A 21,562-nucleotide genomic window follows, 5' to 3' on the forward strand; every position below is an offset into this window, starting at 1 on the left:
CGCCCGTTGTGGCGGCCAACCGGTAACTCAGCTGGGGGAATGGGCGGGCTGTGGCTTAGCCAATCGTCACGCTCGGTGCAGGAAAGGCCCAGGCGCCCCGGCTGGAGAAGCGGCAGCCCGGGGGCCATGCCGGTCCGCACCTTGGCCAGCAGCTCTGGCTCCTCTTCCCTTATCCCTCCTCCGCCTATCAATACGCAGCAGCCCGGGGTGGCCACCAGCCTGCTGTACAGCGGCTCCAAGTTCCGGGGACACCAGAAGAGCAAAGGGAACTCGTATGATGTGGAGGTGGTGCTACAGGTCAGCCGGTCCGGGGGAGAGGCAATGGAGGCTGGGGGAGGGATGGTGTTTGGGAGCAGACAGGTGTTATAAGGCCAAGGATGGTCAGGCTTTGGGGGGCTGCGGTGCATGTACAAATGTTGGGGGACCAGAGACAGAAATATACAGGTTGTTGGGGAGCCATGGGTGGAGAGGCGATGGAGGGTGAGGAGCCATGGGTGGAGAGGTGATGGAGGGTGAGGAGCCTTGGGTGGAGGGTGAGGAGCCATGGGTGGAGAGGTGATGGAGGGTGAGGAGCCATGGGTGGAGAGGTGATGGATGGTGAGGAGCCATGGGTGGAGGGTGAGGAGCCATGGGTGGAGAGGTGATGGATGGTGAAGGGCCATGGGTGGAGAGGTGATGGATGGTGAGGAGCCATGGGTGGAGAGGTGATGGATGGTGAGGAGCCATGGGTGGAGAGGAGCCATGGGTGGAGAGGTGATGGAGGGTGAGGAGCCATGGGTGGAGAGGTGATGGAGGGTGAGGAGCCATGGGTGGAGAGGTGATGGAGGGTGAGGAGCCATGGGTGGAGAGGTGATGGAGGGTGAGGAGCCATGGGTGGAGAGGTGATGGAGGGTGAGGAGCCATGGGTGGAGAGGTGATGGATGGTGAGGAGCCATGGGTGGAGAGGTGATGGATGGTGAGGAGCCATGGATGGTGAGGAGCCATGGGTGGAGAGGTGATGGATGGTGAAGGGCCATGGGTGGAGAGGTGATGGATGGTGAGGAGCCATGGGTGGAGAGGTGATGGATGGTGAAGGGCCATGGGTGGAGAGGTGATGGATGGTGAAGGGCCATGGGTGGAGAGGTGATGGATGGTGAAGGGCCATGGGTGGAGAGGTGATGGATGGTGAAGGGCCATGGGTGGAGAGGTGATGGATGGTGAAGGGCCATGGGTGGAGAGGTGATGGATGGTGGGGGGGGCCATGGGTGGAGAGGTGATGGAGGGTGAGGAGCCATGGGTGGAGAGGTGATGGAGGTTGAGGAGCCGTGGGTGGAGAGAGGTGATGGATGGTGAGGAGCCGTGGGTGGAGAGGTGAGGGACGGGGACTAGGAATGGGAAGCTAGTAAAGGTTTCCAGGGCTGACTAGACTATAGGGGTCCACCAGGGAGCCAATACTGGACAACAGTAGGGAGGCCAGGACTGGATGTTGGTTGGAAAGAGGACTGATGGTTAAGCATTGGTTGGGCCAAGCAGTTTGTAGCGTCCTGAATTTAGGTGGTCAAGGTGAACATGGGACAGGTCAGTGGCCAAAAAGTTGGTGATGCATGCAGCACTAGAATTGAAGACTCCAGATACAAGTTTGTACAGATCCTTGAGCCTGCTCTATTGGTAGATCATTCATGCCCTGTTGGCATTCATTCCATTTGTGAAATTCACTGTAGTGTCCCATGGTTTGGTGTGGGGCGGCAGGAATAGTGTCTCATGGTTTGGTGTGGGGCGGCGGGAATAGTGTCTTATGGTTTGGTGTGGGGCGGCGGAAATAGTGTCCCATGGTTTGGTGTGGGGCGGCGGGAATAGTGTCCCATTGTTTGGTGTGGGGCGGCGGGAATAGTGTCTTATGGTTTGGTGTGGGGCGGCAGGAATAGTGTCTTATGGTTTGGTGTGGGGCGGCAGGAATAGTGTCCCATGGTTTGGTGTGGGGCGGCAGGAATAGTGTCCCATGGTTTGGTGTGGGGCGGCAGGAATAGTGTCCTATGGTTTGGTGTGGGGCGGCAGGAATAGTGTCCCCTGGTTTGGTGTGGGGCGGCAGGAATAGTGTCCCATGGTTTGGTGTTGGGCGGCAGGAATAGTGTCCCATGGTTGGTTTGGTGTGGGGCGGCAGGAATAGTGTCCCATGGTTTGGTGTGGGGCGGCAGGAATAGTGTCCTATGGTTTGGTGTGGGGCGGCAGGAATAGTGTCCCCTGGTTTGGTGTGGGGCGGCAGGAATAGTGTCCCATGGTTTGGTGTTGGGCGGCAGGAATAGTGTCCCATGGTTGGTTTGGTGTGGGGCGGCAGGAATAGTGTCCCATGGTTTGGTGTGGGGCGGCAGGAATAGTGTCCCATGGTTTGGTGTTGGGCGGCAGGAATAGTGTCCTATGGTTTGGTGTGGGGCGGCAGGAATAGTGTCCCCTGGTTTGGTGTGGTGCGGCAGGAATAGTGTCCCATGGTTTGGTGTTGGGCGGCAGGAATAGTGTCCCATGGTTGGTTTGGTGTGGGGCGGCAGGAATAGTGTCCCATGGTTTGGTGTGGGGTGGCAGGAATAGTGTCCCATGGTTTGGTGTTGGGCGGCAGGAATAGTGTCCCATGGTTTGGTGTTGGGCGGCAGGAATAGTGTCCCATGGTTTGGTGTTGGGCGGCAGGAATGGTGTCCCAAGGTTGGCGTCGATGGCAGGAATAGTGCCCCATGGTTGGTGTCGGTGGCAGGAATTGGTTTCTTGCATCAGTGGGCGGAAAAGTGCCCCAAGAGAATGGTTCACCATGGTTGGTTTTGGCGGCAGGGATCGTGCCCCATGGTTGGTGTCGGCGGCAGGAATAGTATCTTGCATCAGTGGGCAGAAAAGTGCCCCAAGAGCCAGATAAAGGCATGCAAAGGGCAGCAATTTGGAGACCACTGGTATATACCATACCCGGCCAATGCCCTGGAAGCTGGAAATCGCTGTAGTAGACACCACTACTTTAGTGATCTCCACTTAAGGTACTTCCAGGTCCCACGCCAAGAGGCTACACTTCTGCCTACCGAACACAGGAGATCAGCTGCTGGGCATGGGCACCATTCAGGGAATGCTTGGAATTTTCTAAATGACTGCAAAGTGTTCTCTGATTGGATAAAGTAGAGAGGTGGGGCCTCTCTACTGGAATGGGGAAAAAAAATGACTGAAGTTCCGATTTAACGTCAGTGTATTTTTATTTTTTAATGAAATTTTGTTTTCATAAACTGTTGTACTAATATCACGTGACTTAATAGGAACTTATATGTCCTTATTCTTATCTCTGACTCAATAAAGACCAACCTTGTTGTTTAAAAAAATAGGAACTACCACTTTTTTATTCTCCTTTAAAAAATGTATAATATTGGGGGGGTTATATAATCTTCATGCCTAAATCTATTTTTTTTTTTTTTTAAACCTTTGCAAAAAAAACAATGGCTCTGGCAGCAAAATGTTGAGAGATTAGTGTGGATGTGAGAGAAGGATCCGGGATTGATTTCCTTCTCCATAGAGGTGGGTTGCCGGGCCGGCCGTGGATGTGCCGTGTAAGCAGAGCCGTTGCTTTGCAGTCTTTGTGTTCTTCCTGTGATCAGTGAGTGGGAAACGTTGGCCTTGTCCTCACATGAACTCTGTGCATCTGTGAGAGCTCCGCGCCGTACAGCCACATCTCATTATAGAGCACATTTCCTAAACTGATCAGGCAGGTGTGTGGTCCTTCTATCGGCGGCACCTCCATCCCTCCCATTCACTAATGCACTTCCTATAGATTTTACACTGCGCTATTGCAGACCATCCCACTATAGGCAGCATCAGATTTTTATTTTGTCAGTGGTTTTTTCTTTTTCTTTTTTTGTTTTTTTCTTTTTTTTATCTGGCTGTCATGGTTATCCAGCTGCAATGTGATTTAATTTGCTGCATGCTTTGTCCGGGTCTGTTAGTCAGAAGCTACTGAGAACAAAGGCAGCCAGGCGGCCCGCATTTTTTTGGGAAGACTGCACTATTCATTCACTTGGCTTAAAGGGGTGGTTCACCCTAAAAACTACTTTTTTTTTTTTTTTTTTTTATTATTACACTGCCCCCCCACATTACAATCCGATTAAGGCTATTATTATTTTTTTGATGCTGTACATACCTTTGTACAGCATATTCACCCGTGCATCCGGGTTGCGAGTCCCGCGGGAGTGGGCGTTCCTAACATGTCTGTGATTGACATTTTGCCCAAAAACGAGCTCCCCCCTGTCGCGTAAGCCGCATCACGGTTGGCGAAAGGAGCCGAACGGCGAGTCGGCGCTATACTGCGCATCGCGGTTCGGCTTCTTTCGCCAATCGTGACGCGGCTTACGCGACGGGGGGAGCTCGTTTTTGGGCAAAACGTCAATCACAGACATGTTAGGAACGCCCACTCCCGCGGGACTCGCAACCCGGATGCACGGGTAAATATGCTGTACAAAGGTATGTACAGCATCAAAAAAATAATAGCCTTAATCGGATTGTAATGTGGGGGGGCAGTGTAATAAAAAAAGTAGTTTTTAGGGTGAACCACCCCTTTAAGTGGAGGTTCCACCAAAAAAAAAAAATATTTTGCCAAAAATAAAAATGTTTTACTCACCCTAAATAGCTGTTGCTATGCGGAAGTGCCGAATCTGCCTCTTCATCGTCCGCGGTGGATTCTCTTCCTCCTCCTACACTGGGCGTCTTCTTGTGAATGGGGCGCGCTGCATTCTGGGAACTGTGTGTGTCCCAGAAAGCAGCCGGCCCATTCACAAAGCGCCTCGCTGCTCGCGCATGCGCAGTAGGAAACAAGCAGTGAAGCCGTACGAAGACCTAGCAGAATACATTTTTTGCCTGAATGTATGAAAAATATGATTTAAAGAAAAAAAATGGTGTGTGTGTGTGTGTGTGTGTGTGTGTGTTATAAGTAAAAATATATGCACTTTTTTTTAGATTATAGCGTAAAAAATACAAAAGTAATCCAGTGGTGATCAAAGACCACCAAAAGGAAGCGGTTTGAGGGAAAATAAATACATTTGTGAAAGTGCACAGTTGCATGACCGCGCAATTACATTTTAAAGTGTAACCTTTTGTTTATTTTTTTAGCATGTGGACATGGAGAATGCCTATCTGTGTGGATACTTGAAGATAAAAGGCCTTACTGAGGTAAGACACACCACACACCACCCACCCACACACACACACACACCCTGCCCACACACCACACCACACACACACGATTTGTGTAAAAAAGAAAAAATAGCTCAGACTAGTTATCTGTTTTGCTTGTGAACTCCCTGCAGCTGATCTTTCCCATTCACCATGTCTTGTGATGCACTGCGTCAGTTTGTGGAGGCGGTTATCTTGATGAGATAATTGCTGTGGTAGCTAAGCAGCCGGGGAGTACAGATCCGCAGAATAAATAAAGCGGGGAGATCCTTGCACTGCAGGTGCTCAGGTACAGCTTCCTCTCCAGCTAGGAGAACAGGGAGCAGTCAACTAGTCACCAAATCTGGTGAGACTAACAGTCGGGGGCAGCAGTGCCTCAGATGATCTCAAACAGTAGATATACAACCATTGGGCTCAAAGCACAGGAGAAATCCATGAAAGAGAGTACTTTTTGTAAAAGGTATTTTACTGCTTTTATTTACAATACAATGTTAATAATAAACACTACTATATGCATATAAGTAAACTTATTTTTCTCCAGTCGCCTTTCAGGACAACCTTGGAGAGAGCGCAGCTCCGCCTCTTCATTAGGAAACACATGCTAATCTTTAAAAGCCCTCCTCTTCCACCATGGCCTCAGTTATTGTGTTTCCTCCGCCATGGTGGAAGCGCATGCTTGTGGACCAGGGGTGCTGCGCTCTTTCCAAGGTTGGAGGGGTAAGCCTTACCTTATCTGTTTGGTGTGCAGTGGCCATCCCAGGCTCCCCTAAGGGTGGGGGGAGTCCTCCGGAGTCTCCAGCCTCTCCCTGCTCAGTGGAGTGAAGGCTCTACAGGAAGCGGCGCTGAGTGCCCAGGGGTCCGCTGTTTTTGGCTCAGGTAGCCGGGCGGCACACTACCGCGTTGGCGGTGTTTATTTTGAAACGCCGCATGACGGTCCCGGGTCCTGGCGGGCGGGTGACGTCACGCACAGCGGCGTTGTTTCCTGTAGAGGCGTGGCGACGCGTGGTCCACGTCGCCTAGTAACGCAGAGGTCAGGGGACAGGCCTAAGAGCGGCGTCTTCCGGTTCCGGCCGTCTTTGATGACGCGCGGACCCGGGAAAGATTTAAAAATCGTTCAGTCCCGGCTGTGTTTCTCTCGGCGATGGAAGAACCTACAGCCATGGCGGAGACAGGCGCCTCAGACGCTGCTCAGGTCCAGGTAGGGGGGTACAGCGGTGCCTCTATCCTTACTATTGGGCTTATATGGTTTGTTGTTGTTGTCCTCCTTAAGGGAGCCTGTACTGCAGGGTCAGAGGTAACTTCTCTCGGTCCCTGACAGTTGCACTGGGTGGTGTTTGGTTAGCTGTGGATCTTGTCTATCACATCTTCCTTTTTTAATGGTGGCGGTTTTTTCCTTGTTTGTAAAAAACCTATTGTTTCTCCAATGGTAAAATACCCTTTTTTGTGTTTTTAGGAGAAACAAAAAACTAAAAAGCCACCAACTCAAAGAAAATGTCCTTCTTGCAAAAACCCTCTTAGAGATTCATGGCAGAAGGCAATGTGTAAATCTTGTATTAAGGATTTAGTGGAAGAAGAGACATCCCAGCAATATAAAGTGTTATTTTCTTCAGTGCAAGAACTTGCAAGTTCTTTGAACTCGGTCAAATCTATGTTGGTTCAGACTCCAGCAGTGCAAGCTGAACCCCAACATTTACCACCCAGCCCAAAAGCTTCCACCTCGAGGTCAGAGGTTGTGGATTCAGGGGATGAAGGGACAAGTACTCTTCGCTCACTCAGGGATTCAGATGAGGAGGAAGAGGAAGGAGAGTACAGAAATTCCAGATATAAAGTCTCTCTAGATGAAGTAGATGATCTTCTTGAAGCAATTTATACTACACTTGATATTCAAGAAGAGGAGGTACAATTATCTCTTCATGACAAAATGTACCAGGGTCTGGATGCCTCCAAACACAAGGTTTTTCCAGTTCACAAAGTAGTATCAGATACTATTAGAAAAGAGTGGAAAGATCCAGAAAAGGGCCCTTTCTTTTCTAAAAGTCTAAGGAAAAGATTTCCCTTTGATGATAAAGACTCTGAAGCCTGGAATAAAAAGCCAAAAGTTGATGCTGCCTTTTCCCAGGTGTCTCGACGCACGGATCTGGCGTTCGAAGACATGGGGATACTAAAAGATCCCATGGACAAAAGAGCGGACTCCCTGTTAAAGAAAGCTTGGGACTCTACTTCTCTTAGTCTAAAACCTGCAATGGCCTCCACAGTGGTGGCAAGAAACTTGGAGTGTTGGGTGGAAAAGCTGATGAACCATGTAGAAGCTGGTACACCAAGGAAGGATATCTTGGAATCCTTTCCATTGATTCTAAAATCAATCAGGTACATGGCTGATGCGTCAGCTGAATCAATTAAGTTGTCAGCTAGATCCTCGGCCCTGGTGAACTCAGCCAGACGTGCAGTATGGCTGAAAACCTGGACAGGGGACACAGCCTCTAAAGTCAAACTCTGCGGGTTACCCTTCTCAGGGGACTTACTGTTTGGACCGGATCTTGAAAAGATTCTGGATAGAACAGCCGACAAAAAGAAGGCTTTCCCGGCTAAGAAACAACCTGTTAAAAAGAATTTTCGTTCTTTTCCACAAACCTCCAAAAAAGAAGAAAACAAAAAGCGCTGGTTTCCTCAAAGAGGTAGAGGAAGAGGAGGTATCCTCTTTAAATCACCCCAGGATCAGTCATCAAAAGACAAGTGACAATCTGACTCCTGTGGGGGGAAGACTGTCCGCTTTCTCTTCTCAGTGGAGCCTTCTGACCAAGAGCCCCTTTGTGAAAAACATAGTTACACAAGGATACAGTCTGGAGTTTTCAGAGTGCCCTCCTTGCAGGTTTTATGTGACAACCCTACCAAGGGATCAGGAAAAAGCTTCCGCAATGATGAACCTTCTAAAGGATCTGATCCAACAGGAAGTTATTGTCCAAGTCCCAAAAGATCAGGAGGGAAGAGGGTTTTACTCCCACATATTCTTAGTAAAAAAGCCTTCAGGCAAATATCGCCTAATTTTGAACTTGAAGATCCTGAACAAAACTATAAGGTACAAGCACTTCCGGATGGACACCATTTATTCCATCACAAAGTTATTAACACCAGAGTGCTTCATGGCCTCTCTGGATCTAAGGGATGCGTATCTACACGTGCCAATAGCGCAGGCCTCACAAAAGTTTCTACGCTTGGCAATAAACTTGGGAACTTCAATATGGCACCTCCAATTCAGAGCTCTGCCGTTCGGCCTCTCATCCTCACCAAGGATCTTTACAAAAGTGATGGCGGAAGCCTTGGAGCCTCTGAAACTGAGAGGGGTCTCAGTTGTTCCTTATCTGGACGACCTCTTATTCTTTGCAGGTTCAAGGGATCAGCTGGTTTCAGATCTCCAGACGTCCCAGGCTCATCTCGAGAGCCTGGGGTGGATATTGAATCTAGAAAAATCAAACCTAGACCCCTCGCAGGAGATGAGGTTCCTCGGTTACACCATCAATTCAGTTCTACAGAAGGTGTTTCTCCCTCAAGAAAAAGTAGAAAAAGTAGTTTCTGCAGTGAGCCAGATTCAAACGAATCTCTCAGTGTCAGTACGTTCTGCCATGGCAGTCCTAGGTCAACTTACGGCCTCGATTCCTGCCATTCAATGGGCAAGGCTTCATTCCAGACCCCTACAGAGGAACATCCTACAGGAGTGGTCTCACCAGGAGTCACTGGAGAAAACCTTCTCTCTATCATCAAAGGTAAAACGGTCCCTCTGGTGGTGGAGAGATCCCTCCAATCTCACAAAAGGTCTCTCATGGGTCCTTCCCTCGGACAAACGTCTGACAACGGACGCAAGTTCGTGGGGATGGGGAGCCCACCTGGACGGTCAGACCGCACAAGGGTCATGGACCAAAGTGGAGGCAAGGAGGTCATCGAATTGGCGAGAACTAAAAGCCATACTTATGGGTCTCCTGGCTTTTCAACAGATGCTGAAGGGTTGTCATGTCCAAATTTTGTCGGACAACACTACAGCAGTGGCCTATGTGACCAGACAAGGCGGGACCAGGAGCCAGGGATTGATGGAGCTGGCCAATCAGTTACTGACTTGGGCGGAGAAAAATGTGGCCTCTTTGTCAGCAATCCACCTAAAAGGATCCCAAAATCTGCTGGCAGATCTTCTGAGCAGAAGGAAAGTAATAGAAGCAGAATGGAGTCTAAATCAGGAGATTTTCAACATGATCTCCAAGGAATGGGGACATCCTCAAGTAGACCTTTTTGCCAGTCAGCAAAACACGAAAGTTCAAAACTTTTTTTCTCTCCACAGAGAAGACCAAGCGATAGGTATAGATGCTCTAGCCCATCCCTGGGATTACCATCTGTGCTACGCCTTTCCCCCCTTTCCTTTGATTCCATTGGTCTTAAGGAAATTCAGAGAAGAGAAAACAGACTTAATTCTGATTGCTCCCTTTTGGCCAAAGAGGCCTTGGTTCGCAACCATACTGAACCTGGCCGCAAAACCTCCATGGAAGTTGCCTCCCAAGAAGGACCTTCTAACACAGGGATCTGTGTGTCACCCAGAAACAGACAGGTTACATCTAAGCGCTTGGTTTCTGAGGAAGACATTTTGAAAAATAAAGGCTTGTCGGACAAGGTTGTAAAAACTCTTCTGTCCAGTAGGAAGGAGGTAACAAGATCAATTTATCTTAAAGTGTGGAAGAAGTATAACTCATGGTGTTCTTCCAAGACCTTTCAATCTAAGAGCGTAGTCTCAGTGCTAGAATTTCTCCATGAAGGAATGGAAAAAGGACTTGCAGCCAGTACCTTAAAGACACAGGTAGCGGCTCTTTCTGTTTACTTAGAAAAAACTCTGTCCAGAGAACCTTTAATTTCCAGGTTTTTTAGGGCACTGGCTCGAAATAGGCCAGTGATCCTCAAAAGTTTTCCCAGTTGGGACTTATCGGTTGTACTACAAGGTTTGACGGGAGTTCCGTTCGAACCGTTGGAGAATATTTCTTTGAAAAACTTAATCCTCAAAACAGTTTTTTTGGTGGCTATTACGTCAGCAAGACGAATCAGTGAGCTCCAAGCTCTGGCCATCACTGAACCCTTCCTAAGAATTTTTCCAGACCGAGTGATCCTTCAGACGGATCCTTCGTTTCTTCCGAAAGTATCTTCAAAATTTCACCGGTCACAGGAAATAGTGTTACCCACTTTTGCTTTAAACCCTTCTAATGCTGGAGAAGAAGCGTTCCATACACTAGACGTGAAAAGGTGTCTTTTACAGTTTCTTTCAGTCACCAGAGATTTCAGAAAGTCAAATGCTCTCTTTGTAGCTTTCTCAGGTCCCCGCAAGGGGGAAAAAGCATCCAAAAGTACTTTAGCCAGATGGCTTAAACTTGCTATTTCAGAAGCCTATAAAGCCAAAGGAGTCGTGCCTCCCTCAGGTATTGTGGCACACTCAACAAGGTCAACTGCAGTCTCCTGGGCCGAAAGAGCCGGCGCTACACCTGAGCAGATCTGCAAGGCCGCCACTTGGAGCAACTACTCAACGTTCCTAAGGCACTACAGGTTGGATCTATTGTCTGCCGCAGACCAAGCCTTTGGCAGAAAGGTTCTGCAAGCAGTAGTCCCACCCTAGGGTAAGTTACTTGTTTATCCTCTCCAAGGTTGTCCTGAAAGGCGACTGGAGAAAGACTTAGTTAGACTTACCGGTGACGGTATTTCTAAGAGCCTTTCAGGACAACCGCAGTTTCCCTCCCTAAATGTTAAAGTAATAAGTTATAAAATCTATCATGGTGTTGTGGTTTTCTGTGCTGTGTCTTCCAGAGAGTCGGACCACAATAACTGAGGCCATGGTGGAAGAGGAGGGCTTTTAAAGATTAGCATGTGTTTCCTAATGAAGAGGCGGAGCTGCGCTCTCTCCAAGGTTGTCCTGAAAGGCTCTTAGAAATACCGTCACCGGTAAGTCTAACTAAGTCTTTTATTTTTTTTGCTCTTTGAGATGTGAGTTCAAATAAACATGGCAGTGTCACGTTCGGTAGAGTACAAAGGAGCGTGTTGAACGTATAGTATACTGTGTAAGCCATTTCTTTGAGATCATTAGACACCAGATTCCATAGAAGGGATAGTATGAGTGGAATGCATCTTAGATTTTTACAGCTTGTCTCACAGCTCAAAGGTACAGGGCCTTGAAAAAGTTTTCATAACCCAAGAAATTTTCCACATTTTGTCATGTTACAACCAAAAATGTAAATGTATTTTATGAAATAGACCCACTTCACAATTATGTGCCACGTTCATTTGAAGGAAAATTGTAACTGGTATGCATTTTTATTCAGCCCCCTTTACTCTGATACCCCCAGTGCCGATCCTGACCTCCCTGGGGCCCTAAGCAAAATCACATGGCACATTAAAAATGAGAAGCGCGGGGGGGCGCTGACGACAGTGACATGTCACATTAAAGTAAGTTGAGAAGCGGGGGGAGGGGGTGTTCTGCTGTCGGAAATGACATCTTATATCATTAAAATGAGAAGCGGGGGGTGCTGACTTCTTACCTCATCTCCCATGCAGCCAGCGAGTTGAGAAGCGTGGTGAGGGGGCGAAAATGACTTCTCACCAGGCGGGGCCTCTAGTAATTTGGGGGGCCCTTCGCAGCTTTGCGGGGCCCTAAGCGCCTTGCATAGTGAGCCTATAGGGCGGATCGGCCCTGGATACCCCTAACTAAAATCTAGTAAAGCCAATTGCCTTTAGAAGTCACCTAATTCGTAAATGGAATCCACGTGTGTAATTTAATCTCAGTATAAATATAGCTGTTCTGTGAAGCCCTCAGAGTTTTTTTTTAGAGAGCCAGTCACTAAGGTTAAAGTCCCCTCAAGGTGCTGCCTCATGCAAATAATGTTATATAGTGTCCATGTGTTTTGCTTTCAAAAATGGGGGGGGGGGGGGGGTGAACCTTGGTGAAGAAACGGCATCATGAAGGCCAAGGCACACACCAGACAAATCGTGGATAAAGTTGTGGAGAAGTTTAAATCAGGGTCAGGTTATAAAAAGAATATCCCAAGCTTTGAGCTTTGAACATCTCACAGAGCACTGTTCAATCCCTCATTTGAAAATGGAAAGAGTATGGCACAACTGCAAACCTACCAAGAAATGGCCGTCCACCTAAACTGACAGGCTGGGCAATCGGAGAAGCAGCCAAGAGGCCCATGGTAACTCTGGAGGAGCTGCAGAGATCCACAGCTCAGGTGGGAGAATCTGTCCACAGGACAACTATTAGTCGTGCTCTCCACAAATCTGCCCTTTATGGAAGAGTGACAAGAAGAAAGACATTGTGGAAAGAAATCCATAAGAAGTCCCGTTTCCAGATTGGAAAAGCCATGTGGGGGACACGGCAAACATGGAAGAAGGTGCTCTGATCAGATGAGACTGAAATTCTGTGGTCTGTCAGAATAACTTGTCAGAAGTGACCTAATGCAGAGTGAAGAGCGAGTAGACCGAAATCGCACTCTGTGCTTTGGATTGAAGAAAGCTCATGCTATAGAGGGATAGCCTCTTTTAATTTTTCATTGCAGAGGTTTACAACCACTTTAAAGCGGAGGTTCACCCAAAAAACAAGTATATAACATTACATTCTGTATACCTCAAACATGTACAGTATGCTTTTTTTTGGGGGGGGGGGTGTACATACGGTATTATCGCTATTTCTCACCTGGCTTCCGGGTACTAGCTCGGGAGTGGGTGTTCCTATGCAGTGGCGCAATGTCCTCTGGGTCTTCACCCAGATGATTGACGTGCCTGACAAACCCCCCCCCCCGGCGGATAAGGCGCGTCACGAGTTTCCGAAACTAGCCGAACTGCGAGTCGGCTCTATACGGAGCCTGCGCACCGACTAGGCGCCGTATAGAGCTGACTCGCAGTTCGGCTAGTTGCGGAAACTTGTGACGTGCCTTATCCACCGGGGGGGGGGGGGGGTTTCTCAGGCATGTCAATCATCTGGACGAAGTCCCAGAGGACATTGCGCCACTGCATAGGAAAGCCTGCTCCCGCGGGAGCTTGTGCCTGTAAGCCAGGTGAAAAATAGCGATAATACCGTATGTACACCACCAAAAAAAAGAAAAACAGGATACTGTATTTTTTTGTGGTATACAGAATGTAATGATGTAATGTTGTTGTATACTTGTTTTTTGGGTGAACCTCCGTTTAAGTTGCGTTTACTATGCATTAACATTGACTCAGAGGAAGGAATAAAGTCGCAGCACAAACTGGTCTCGCATTGCGCTCCTGTCTGTTTTAAGGGGGGAACTTTTTAGTGGTGTCTTTTTACAAATACAGCACTAAACGTACAATGATGCCACAAAAGGGACCTTTGTTAAAGTGGAGGTTCACCCCGAAATGACAATTTTTAACATTAGATTGAGGCTCATTTTGTCAAAGGGATTCGGGTAGTTCTTTTTAAACCAAAGCCGTACTTACCGTTTTAGAGAAACATCTTCGCCGCCGCTTCCGGGTATGGGCTGCGGGACTGGGCGTTCATTCTTGATTGACAGGCTTCCGACGGTCGCATCTATCGCGTCACGATTTTCTGAAAGTAGCCGAACGTCGGTGCGCAGGCGCCGTATAGAGCCGCACCGACGTTCGGCTACTCGTGATGCGTTAGATGCGACCGTCGGAAGAATGTCAATCAAGAAGGAACGCCCAGTCCCGAAGACCATACCCGGAAGTGGTGGAGAAGATCGCTCTCTAAAACGGTAAGTACTGCTTCGTTTTAAAAAAAAATACCCGATTCCCCTTGACAAAACGAGCCTCAATCTAATGTTAATTTTTTTAGGGTGAACTCCCGCTTTAATTTTGTTCTGAATCGGATCCATCAACAAGTCTGCAGTTTGAGGATATACCCAATTAAATCCATTTAGTTCTTACCCAGCCACATAAATCCCTGCACTGCAAGGTCGTTGCTAAATATAAAGGAGATTGTACAACCTGTGTGTGGTCATCTGTAAAATGTCTGACAAAGATCTAAGAATACATGTAAAACCCCAATGAAAAACTGAGCTATTATGAATGTTTACATGTGTAGACGGACTGGCTGCACTCTTTGAATAGTATCCTTGTAAGTAATTTTATATCGTCTTTGGTTCTCATAGTCATGCCAAGACTTAGCGCTTTTTCTCTTGCTTCCAGGAATACCCGACCCTCACTACCTTCTTTGAAGGAGAAATAATTAGTAGAAAACACCCGTTTTTAACGAGGAAGTGGGACGCAGACGAAGATGTGGATCGGAAGCACTGGGTAAGTGGCGATATTGATGTCCCAGACTTTTGATTTGTATTCATTTTTCCAAGAAAGGACGTATTGTTGAAGCCACCCTGTCAGAATTTTGTGGGTTTTTCCCCATCTTTAGAATTGTGTATCTGATGTGAGGAGCACCTCCTGTGTGTGATTCTCTCTATATTTTTAGACTACCTCCAACGCCTTGTACACACGATCGGCTTATCCGACTGGATTTGTGTGATGACAGGCTGTTGTCCGAAAATCCGACCGTTTTGTATGTTCCATCGGACAAATGTGGGATAGCATGCTTTAAAATTGTTCGCCAACAAATGTGTGTTGTCGGATTATCCAATCGTGTGTACGAGGCTTAAGTGTGGTCACTTGTTTGCATTTTTAAAGGATGCTCCAGAGCTTGGTAAATAAGGGGAAAGCTTACTCTGCAAACTTCCATCATCTCATAATGTGTAATCAAAAGCGCTGTTTTATTTTCCTTGCATGTGATTGGGTATGTTTTGCAAAGTGAAGCTTTACATCATTTACTAAGCTGTGGAGCAACTGCACTAGTAACCTGAAAAAAAAAAATGAAAGCGTCGCCTATGGAAATTTTTAAGTACCGAAGTTTGGCGCCATTCCATGAGTGTGTGCAATTTTAAAGCGTGACATGTTGGGTATCTATTTACTCAGTGTAACATCGTCTTTCACATTCAAAAAAATTGGGCTAATTTTAATGTTTCGTTATTTTTTAATTCATGAAACTCCCCCCCAAAAGAAGGGTTTGAAAAATTATTGCGCAAATACCGTGCGAGGGGAAAAAAAGTTGAAATGACCGCAATTTTATTCCCTAGGGTGTCTGCTAATACATACATATGTGTGTGTGTGTTATATATCACACATCAATTTTTTTATCGCGCGATTAATGAGGCGGCGTTCGGGGGTTGTACCGGGATGATGCCTGCAGCCGCAGGCATCATCCCGGTACCGTTGTTTAGAGCGGGCGTTTGGCTATCCAAACATAACAACCGATGCGGCTAAAAGCCGCTCGGTTGTTATGCCGGAGGAGCGGGAGGGGACATCCCCCCCCCTCCCGCCGCCTTTCGCCGCTCTGACCGGGCCTCCCGTCCCACCGGGAGACCCGATCCTCCATCCGGCGCCTTCTGTGTCCAGGCGGAGACTGACACTAAGCCGTAAACGGCTTTGATTCAGTCTCCGCATTGAAACAACGGAAGCGACGTCATGACGTCACTTCCGGGTTTCTCGGCTGCCAATGGCGCCGGATTTAAAAAAGTACACAGTATTCAGAATCGCCGTTTTCGGCGATCTGAATACTTTGAAGTGCAAAGGAGGGCTCGGAGGTCTTTTAGACCCCCAATCCCTCCATAAAGAGTACCTGTCACCACCTATTGCTGTCACAAGGGATGTTTACATTCCTTGTGACAGCAATAAAAGTGATCAAAATGTAAAAAAATTAAAAAAACACAATTTAATATTATAAAAAAATTAAAAATAAATAAGAAAACAAAAAAAATTTTTTTGGCGCGATTAATCGTGAATTAACTATGACATTAATGCGATTAATCGCGATTAAAAATTTTAATCGCTTGACAGCACTAGTATGTATATATATATATATATATATATATATATATATATATATATATATATATATATATATATATATATATATATATATATATATATATATATATATATATATATATATATATATATATGTATATGTGTGTGTGTGTGTGTGTGTGTGTGTGTGTGTGTGTGTGTGTATATATATATATATATATATATATATATATATATATATATATATATGTGTATATTTGGGGGTTGTGATTAATTTTCTAGCAACATTTTTTTGATTTTTTACATGGAGAGAAGTGCCAAAATAGGCCCGGTTGTCAAGTGGTTAAAAGGACGTCCATCATGATCCTGGTTTTTGAATTACATCTGGACCTGTTGCACCTAGTTATGGGCCAGAGGTTTGAAATCGCTCCTACCTAGAACAGACCTTGATCATGAAACATAAAAAAAAAAAGAACCAAGTAAAAGCTATGTTTATGATATTGTCCTTTTTAATCAATCATATTGTCTTTCCACAGGGCAAGTTCCAAGCCTTCTACCAGTATGCGAAAACCTTCAATTCAGATGACTTTGGGTTTGATGAGTTGAAAGCTGGAGACTATGTCTTCATGAGATGGAAGGTAAACTTCATTACAGTGGATCTAAAGTCAAAAATCGCAGTTTGGAACTTTGGCGTACTTCCCCCTCAGCTGATAGAGGCTCAGTCCCGGGTTCCCCAGCAGCTTTCCTCAGTTCTGCTTTTTATTTCTCTACTGCTCTGTATTAAGCGGAGACAGTGATTGGGGCTGTCTTTGCCTTTTTTTAAAGCCGTAGAACTAAAATCAGTGTTTGTCTATAGGTCTGGTTTAAAAAACTTGCATTACTTAAAGCGGAGGTTCACCCTAAAAACATGTATATAACATTACATTCTGCATACTTCCAACATTTACAGTACGCTGTTTATTTTTTGCTGTACATACCGTTTTATTGCTATTTTCCACCCGGCTTCCGGGTGCTCACTCCCGCGGGAGTAGGCGTTCCTATGCAGAGGCGCAGTGTCATGTGGGACTTCGCCCAGATGATTGACGTCTTGAGAAAAACGTCCCCCCCGGCGGATAAGGCGCGTCACGAGTTTCCGAAAGTAGCCAAACTGTGAGTCGGCTCTACACGGCTCCTAGTCGGTACGCAGGCGCCGTAAAGAGCCGACTCGCAGTTCGGCTACTTTCGGAAACTCGTGACGCGCCTTCTCTGCCGGGGAGGAAGTTTTTCTCAAGACGTCAATCATCTGGGGGAAGTCCCACATGACACTGCGCCTCTGCATAAGAAGCCGAGTGGAAAATAGCAATAATACTGTGTGTACAGCAAAAAAAACAAACGGCATGCTGTAAATGTTGGAAGTATGCAGAATGTAATGTTATATACATGTTTTTAGGGTGAACCTCCGCTTTAATACCTTAAAATAAGCACACTTACCTGTCCAGGTCGCCAGTGATGTCAGCACCTGAAGCGCCTCTCTCGCTCTCTCTCTCAGCCTTGCAGCTTCACTTCCTGGTTCCCTACTGCGCGAGTTTCGATCCCCCTGGTGTCTTCTGGGATCGGTGTGTCTCCCAGTTTAAATACAGTAAAAAATCTGGATAAAGCCTCTGTATTTTGTACTTGAAAGAATCTTAGACTGGGAAAAGTGATATCGGTGAAACCATATCATCCATTTGTACAACATGTTTAGGTGTGTCAATGTATTTGGTATTCATTGTGTTGTGTCCCACTGACCTCTCTTCCCCCTATTTCCATAGGAGCAGTTCTTAGTCCCCGATCACACAATCAAAGACATCAGTGGCGCTTCCTTTGCTGGCTTCTATTACATATGCTTTCAGAAGTCTGCTGCAACAATAGAAGGCTATTACTACCATCGGAGCTCCGAGTGGTAAGGAGCCAAAATTTCTGTTTCCTGTCACCTGTAGTGGTATACATGTTTCATTGGTGAAATTTTAACAAATTAGGGGTTACCTTACCAGACTTTTTTTTTTTTTTTTTTTTTTTTATTGCCATTTAGACCCCTTTCACACTGAGGAGCTTTTCAGGTGTCTAGCGCCTGTAAAAAGCGCCTCTCCTGCCTCCCCAGCGTGAAAGGCTGTGTGCTTGTTGGACAGGGGAGGAAAAGTCCTGCAAGCAGCATCTTTGGGGCAGTGTGGGAGCGCTGTATACACCGCTTCCAAAACGCCCTGCCCATTGAAAAGGGCTTCGGCAGCGCCGCAGCACAGATGCTTTTAACCTGTTTGGGTCGATAGCGGGGGTTAAAAGCACGACTATAACAGCGGTAAAGCACCGCTAAAACTAGCAGCGCTTTACCGGTAACACACCCCCACCCAGTGTGAAAAGTACCCTAAGGCAATGGTCCTGTGCTCAGGGCCCACTGAGGCCACGTACACACGACCGGTCCAAACCGATGAAACTGGACCAAAGTCCAGTTTCATCGGTCCAAACCGACTGTGTGTACGGCCCATCGGACTATTGTCCTTCAGACCAAAGTTTTAGAACTTGCTTTAAAATCGAACCGATGGACGGCTGACCATCGGTCAAAACCGATGGTTAGTACACACAAGCATCGGTTCAAAAGTAGAAGGAAAATGATAGATGGTTTTCAACATTTTTTTTTTTTTACAAATGTGTGAAAAGAGTGGGGTGCATTTTTCTTCCACCCCCTTTACTCTGATACCCCTAACTAAAATCTAGTAGAACCAGTTGCCTTCAGAAGTCTGTTTTTTATGCATGTACAATCATATACAGGTAGAGCACAATCGTCCAATTACTACGTGCAGCTGTATGAGGCCTAAAAGCTAAAGGGAAAAAAATAGAACACGTGTGTTTTTTGTGGGGTTTTTTTTTTTTTTTTTTTTTTTGATCGGTCACTTTTTATGGTTTTCTTTGCAGGTACCAGTCTCTAAATCTGACACATGTCCCCGAACACAGCGCGCCTATCTATGAATTCCGGTGACAAGATGTGGAACACCAAACAAAAAAATCCCACAACGGAGATCGAGCGGAGCTGTCCGCTTCCAAACCTGCTGCTCGCCACTTCTGTCCAAGCTAGAGACTCTGAGAAGAATGTATGAGTGTTATAAGCAATGACGCATGAACTGGTCTACTGGCGTCCACTTCCTATACCTGCCGCAGTTTTTATTTTAATCCGCCGGATTTTCTTGTTTTATGTGTTTTTTTTTTTTTTTTTCCTTCCTCCTCCTCCTCCCCACTCCCACCCCTGTGCTTGATATGATGCTCCTCTGTTAGTCCTAAGCTCAAACCAACAAAGGGACATTTTTCCTGCCGATGGAGCGTGCACCACAGCAAATTGGGAAGTTGTCGTTTGCTCGTCCATCTCGTTATTTAAAAAAAAAAAATATATATAACGGATTGAGTGACAAAGACCGGTTTTGCTTATTCTATTGACTTCCAATTGAGCATGTTCCGTGTCAACTTCAACAGTCGCAAGACGGGCCAAACACTCCATTTGTTGTAGAGGAATTGCCCTGGACCCCCCCCCCCACCTTTTCCTACTCCAAATGCGTTCCTTTGCCCCAAAATTCTTACAAGAGTGATATTTTTGATTCCTTTTACCAACGAAAGAAGAATCTACTCTAGACTGCAATACATTTTACCCGTTTTCACATTGAAAATGGCAAATGTCAGATTTTTTTATATCTATAAATATATATTATAAATGCACATATATTTAATCAAAAATCTAAATCTATGGATACCTCCAGAGAAAGAAACTAGGTGAAGGCTTGATGACTTGTGGCACGGAAGTCTGGTCGACTAAGGTTATACCTGCTGGGTGACGATCCATGCTCCCCGCCTCCCCAAGGTATTCCAGTTTCTGCTGTGCAAATACCCTACTGAAGAAGGGGGGTTGAATGAACCAGGACTGAAAAAAAAAAAGTGCCATCTTGTGGCTATTTGTATTTTGCAGTATCATTTTGAGAATTCCGGAAAGACTACAATGCAAGTGACTTTTCGCGAGGAGCTACACCGGGACTGCTGCCGTTTCAGCAATCAGTCTCGCAGAATAAAAGCATGGGATGGCTTCTTCCGCTGTTTTTTTTATTTTTTAATCATGCTTAGGACTTTCGCTCATCTCACAGCCCTGACCAGCATACACCGATTTAATGCTTTTATTTATGTTTTCTATATTACATCCGCCAAAATTTCTGTGTTGGGGATTAGTGTCATAAGAGATTTTCTCGCCGCTACCGGTTTGGTTTGCATTTCATCGCTAGCTTATTGCGTGTAGATCTTTTTTTTATTGACAAAAAAAAAAAGCTAAAATGTTAGGAAATATGACTGTGTCTCATTTGCAGTCCTAAAGCAGATCTGTGTGCGCAGAGTTTTTTGTAGAGACGGTGTTACCAAGGAGAGGTGGTTTAAAGTGGATGTAAACCCTCCATACATGCAGTGAAGTGAACAGTCAAACGGGGATGAACCAAATCTCCCTACATAGGTTTTACATGTATATCTGCTGTCTTCACATTTACCGTATTTGCCGGCGTATAAGACGACCCCCTAATTTTCCAGCCAAAATGTTGGTTTTGGGATACATTCGCCGTATAAGACTACCCCCCTTCCTACTAGTCATGCCTCGCCTCACGGTGCCACCATTACATGCCAGACTGTGCCCCATTACATGCCAGACTGTGCCCCATTACATGCCAGACTCGCTGAGCAGACCTGGGGGGTTTTCTGCCCTTGGAAATCAGTTATTCCACTGTTCAGTAAAGTATATCTAAATCCCTTACCTTATCCTAAGACATGCAGAATCGCGGACGTACGTTTTTTCAAAAGCCGCGCCTCCTACGTCTTCTGTTCCGTAATCGGCGGAACACTCAGCTTCCCAGAAGGCACTGTGTTCAGTGTTCGCCTATCACGGAGGCCCTCTCGTCCGAGGACGAGAGGGCCTCCATGATAGGCGGACACTAAACACAGGACGAGAGGGCCTCCGTGATAGGCTGACACTAAACACAGTGCCTCCTGGGAAGATGAGTGTTCCGCCTATCACGGAACAGAAGACGTAGGAGGCGCGGCTTTTGAAAAAACGTACGGCCGCGCTTCTGCATGTCTTTAGGGTAAGGTTAGGTTACCGGCGTATAAGACGACCCCCGACTTTTAAGAAGATTTTAAGGGGTTAGAAAGTCGTCTTCTACGATATATACTATTTAGAAAGTTCAGATCTTGTTGGATTTTCTATTTCTGTTTAACAGAGTGTGATGTCTGGGCATACAGCCAAGATGGCTAACATTGCTGATTGGAGGAAAGGCACACACCCCCACCTCTCATCATAGGTAGAGATTCTCTGAGGTGTTTTGTAACAGGGCCCGCTGCCTGCTAATCTATTTTGGCAATCTCCCCTGACAGAAATTTCAGGCTGCTTTAATCTGATGTGTCTGAGAATTTGTCAGGAGTTATCGGGCTGATGACAGAGGAATGGGTCAGGAGAGAGCTACGGGACTTGGCTGTTTGAAGAGAGATAACAAAATACTGCAGATGTATGTGTCCA

General features: G+C 46.4%; 1 protein-coding gene across 1 annotated transcript; it reads left to right on the plus strand.

Moving 5' to 3' along the window:
- Positions 1 to 38: 38 nt before the first annotated feature.
- GID4 (GID complex subunit 4 homolog) lies at positions 39 to 20,330 on the plus strand. Its single transcript, XM_040356407.1, has 6 exons — positions 39 to 297; positions 5,104 to 5,163; positions 14,350 to 14,457; positions 16,551 to 16,652; positions 17,805 to 17,935; positions 18,943 to 20,330. Exons 1-6 carry the CDS (start codon positions 40 to 42, stop codon positions 19,004 to 19,006), a joined length of 723 nt encoding a protein of 240 aa, XP_040212341.1. The 5' UTR covers position 39; the 3' UTR covers positions 19,007 to 20,330.
- Positions 20,331 to 21,562: the final 1,232 nt, after the last annotated feature.

Source organism: Rana temporaria, chromosome 6 (assembly GCF_905171775.1).
Source record: "Rana temporaria chromosome 6, aRanTem1.1, whole genome shotgun sequence".
Lineage (NCBI taxonomy): Eukaryota > Metazoa > Chordata > Amphibia > Anura > Ranidae > Rana > Rana temporaria.

Coding starts and splice junctions, on each gene's coding strand:
- GID4 (XM_040356407.1), top strand. CDS start 40: ATGGGCGGGCTGTGGCTTAGCCAATCGTCACGCTCGGTGCAGGAAAGG. Junction 5,164..14,349: donor AGATAAAAGGCCTTACTGAG/GTAAGACACACC, acceptor TCTTGCTTCCAG/GAATACCCGACCCTCACTAC. Junction 16,653..17,804: donor ATGTCTTCATGAGATGGAAG/GTAAACTTCATT, acceptor CTATTTCCATAG/GAGCAGTTCTTAGTCCCCGA.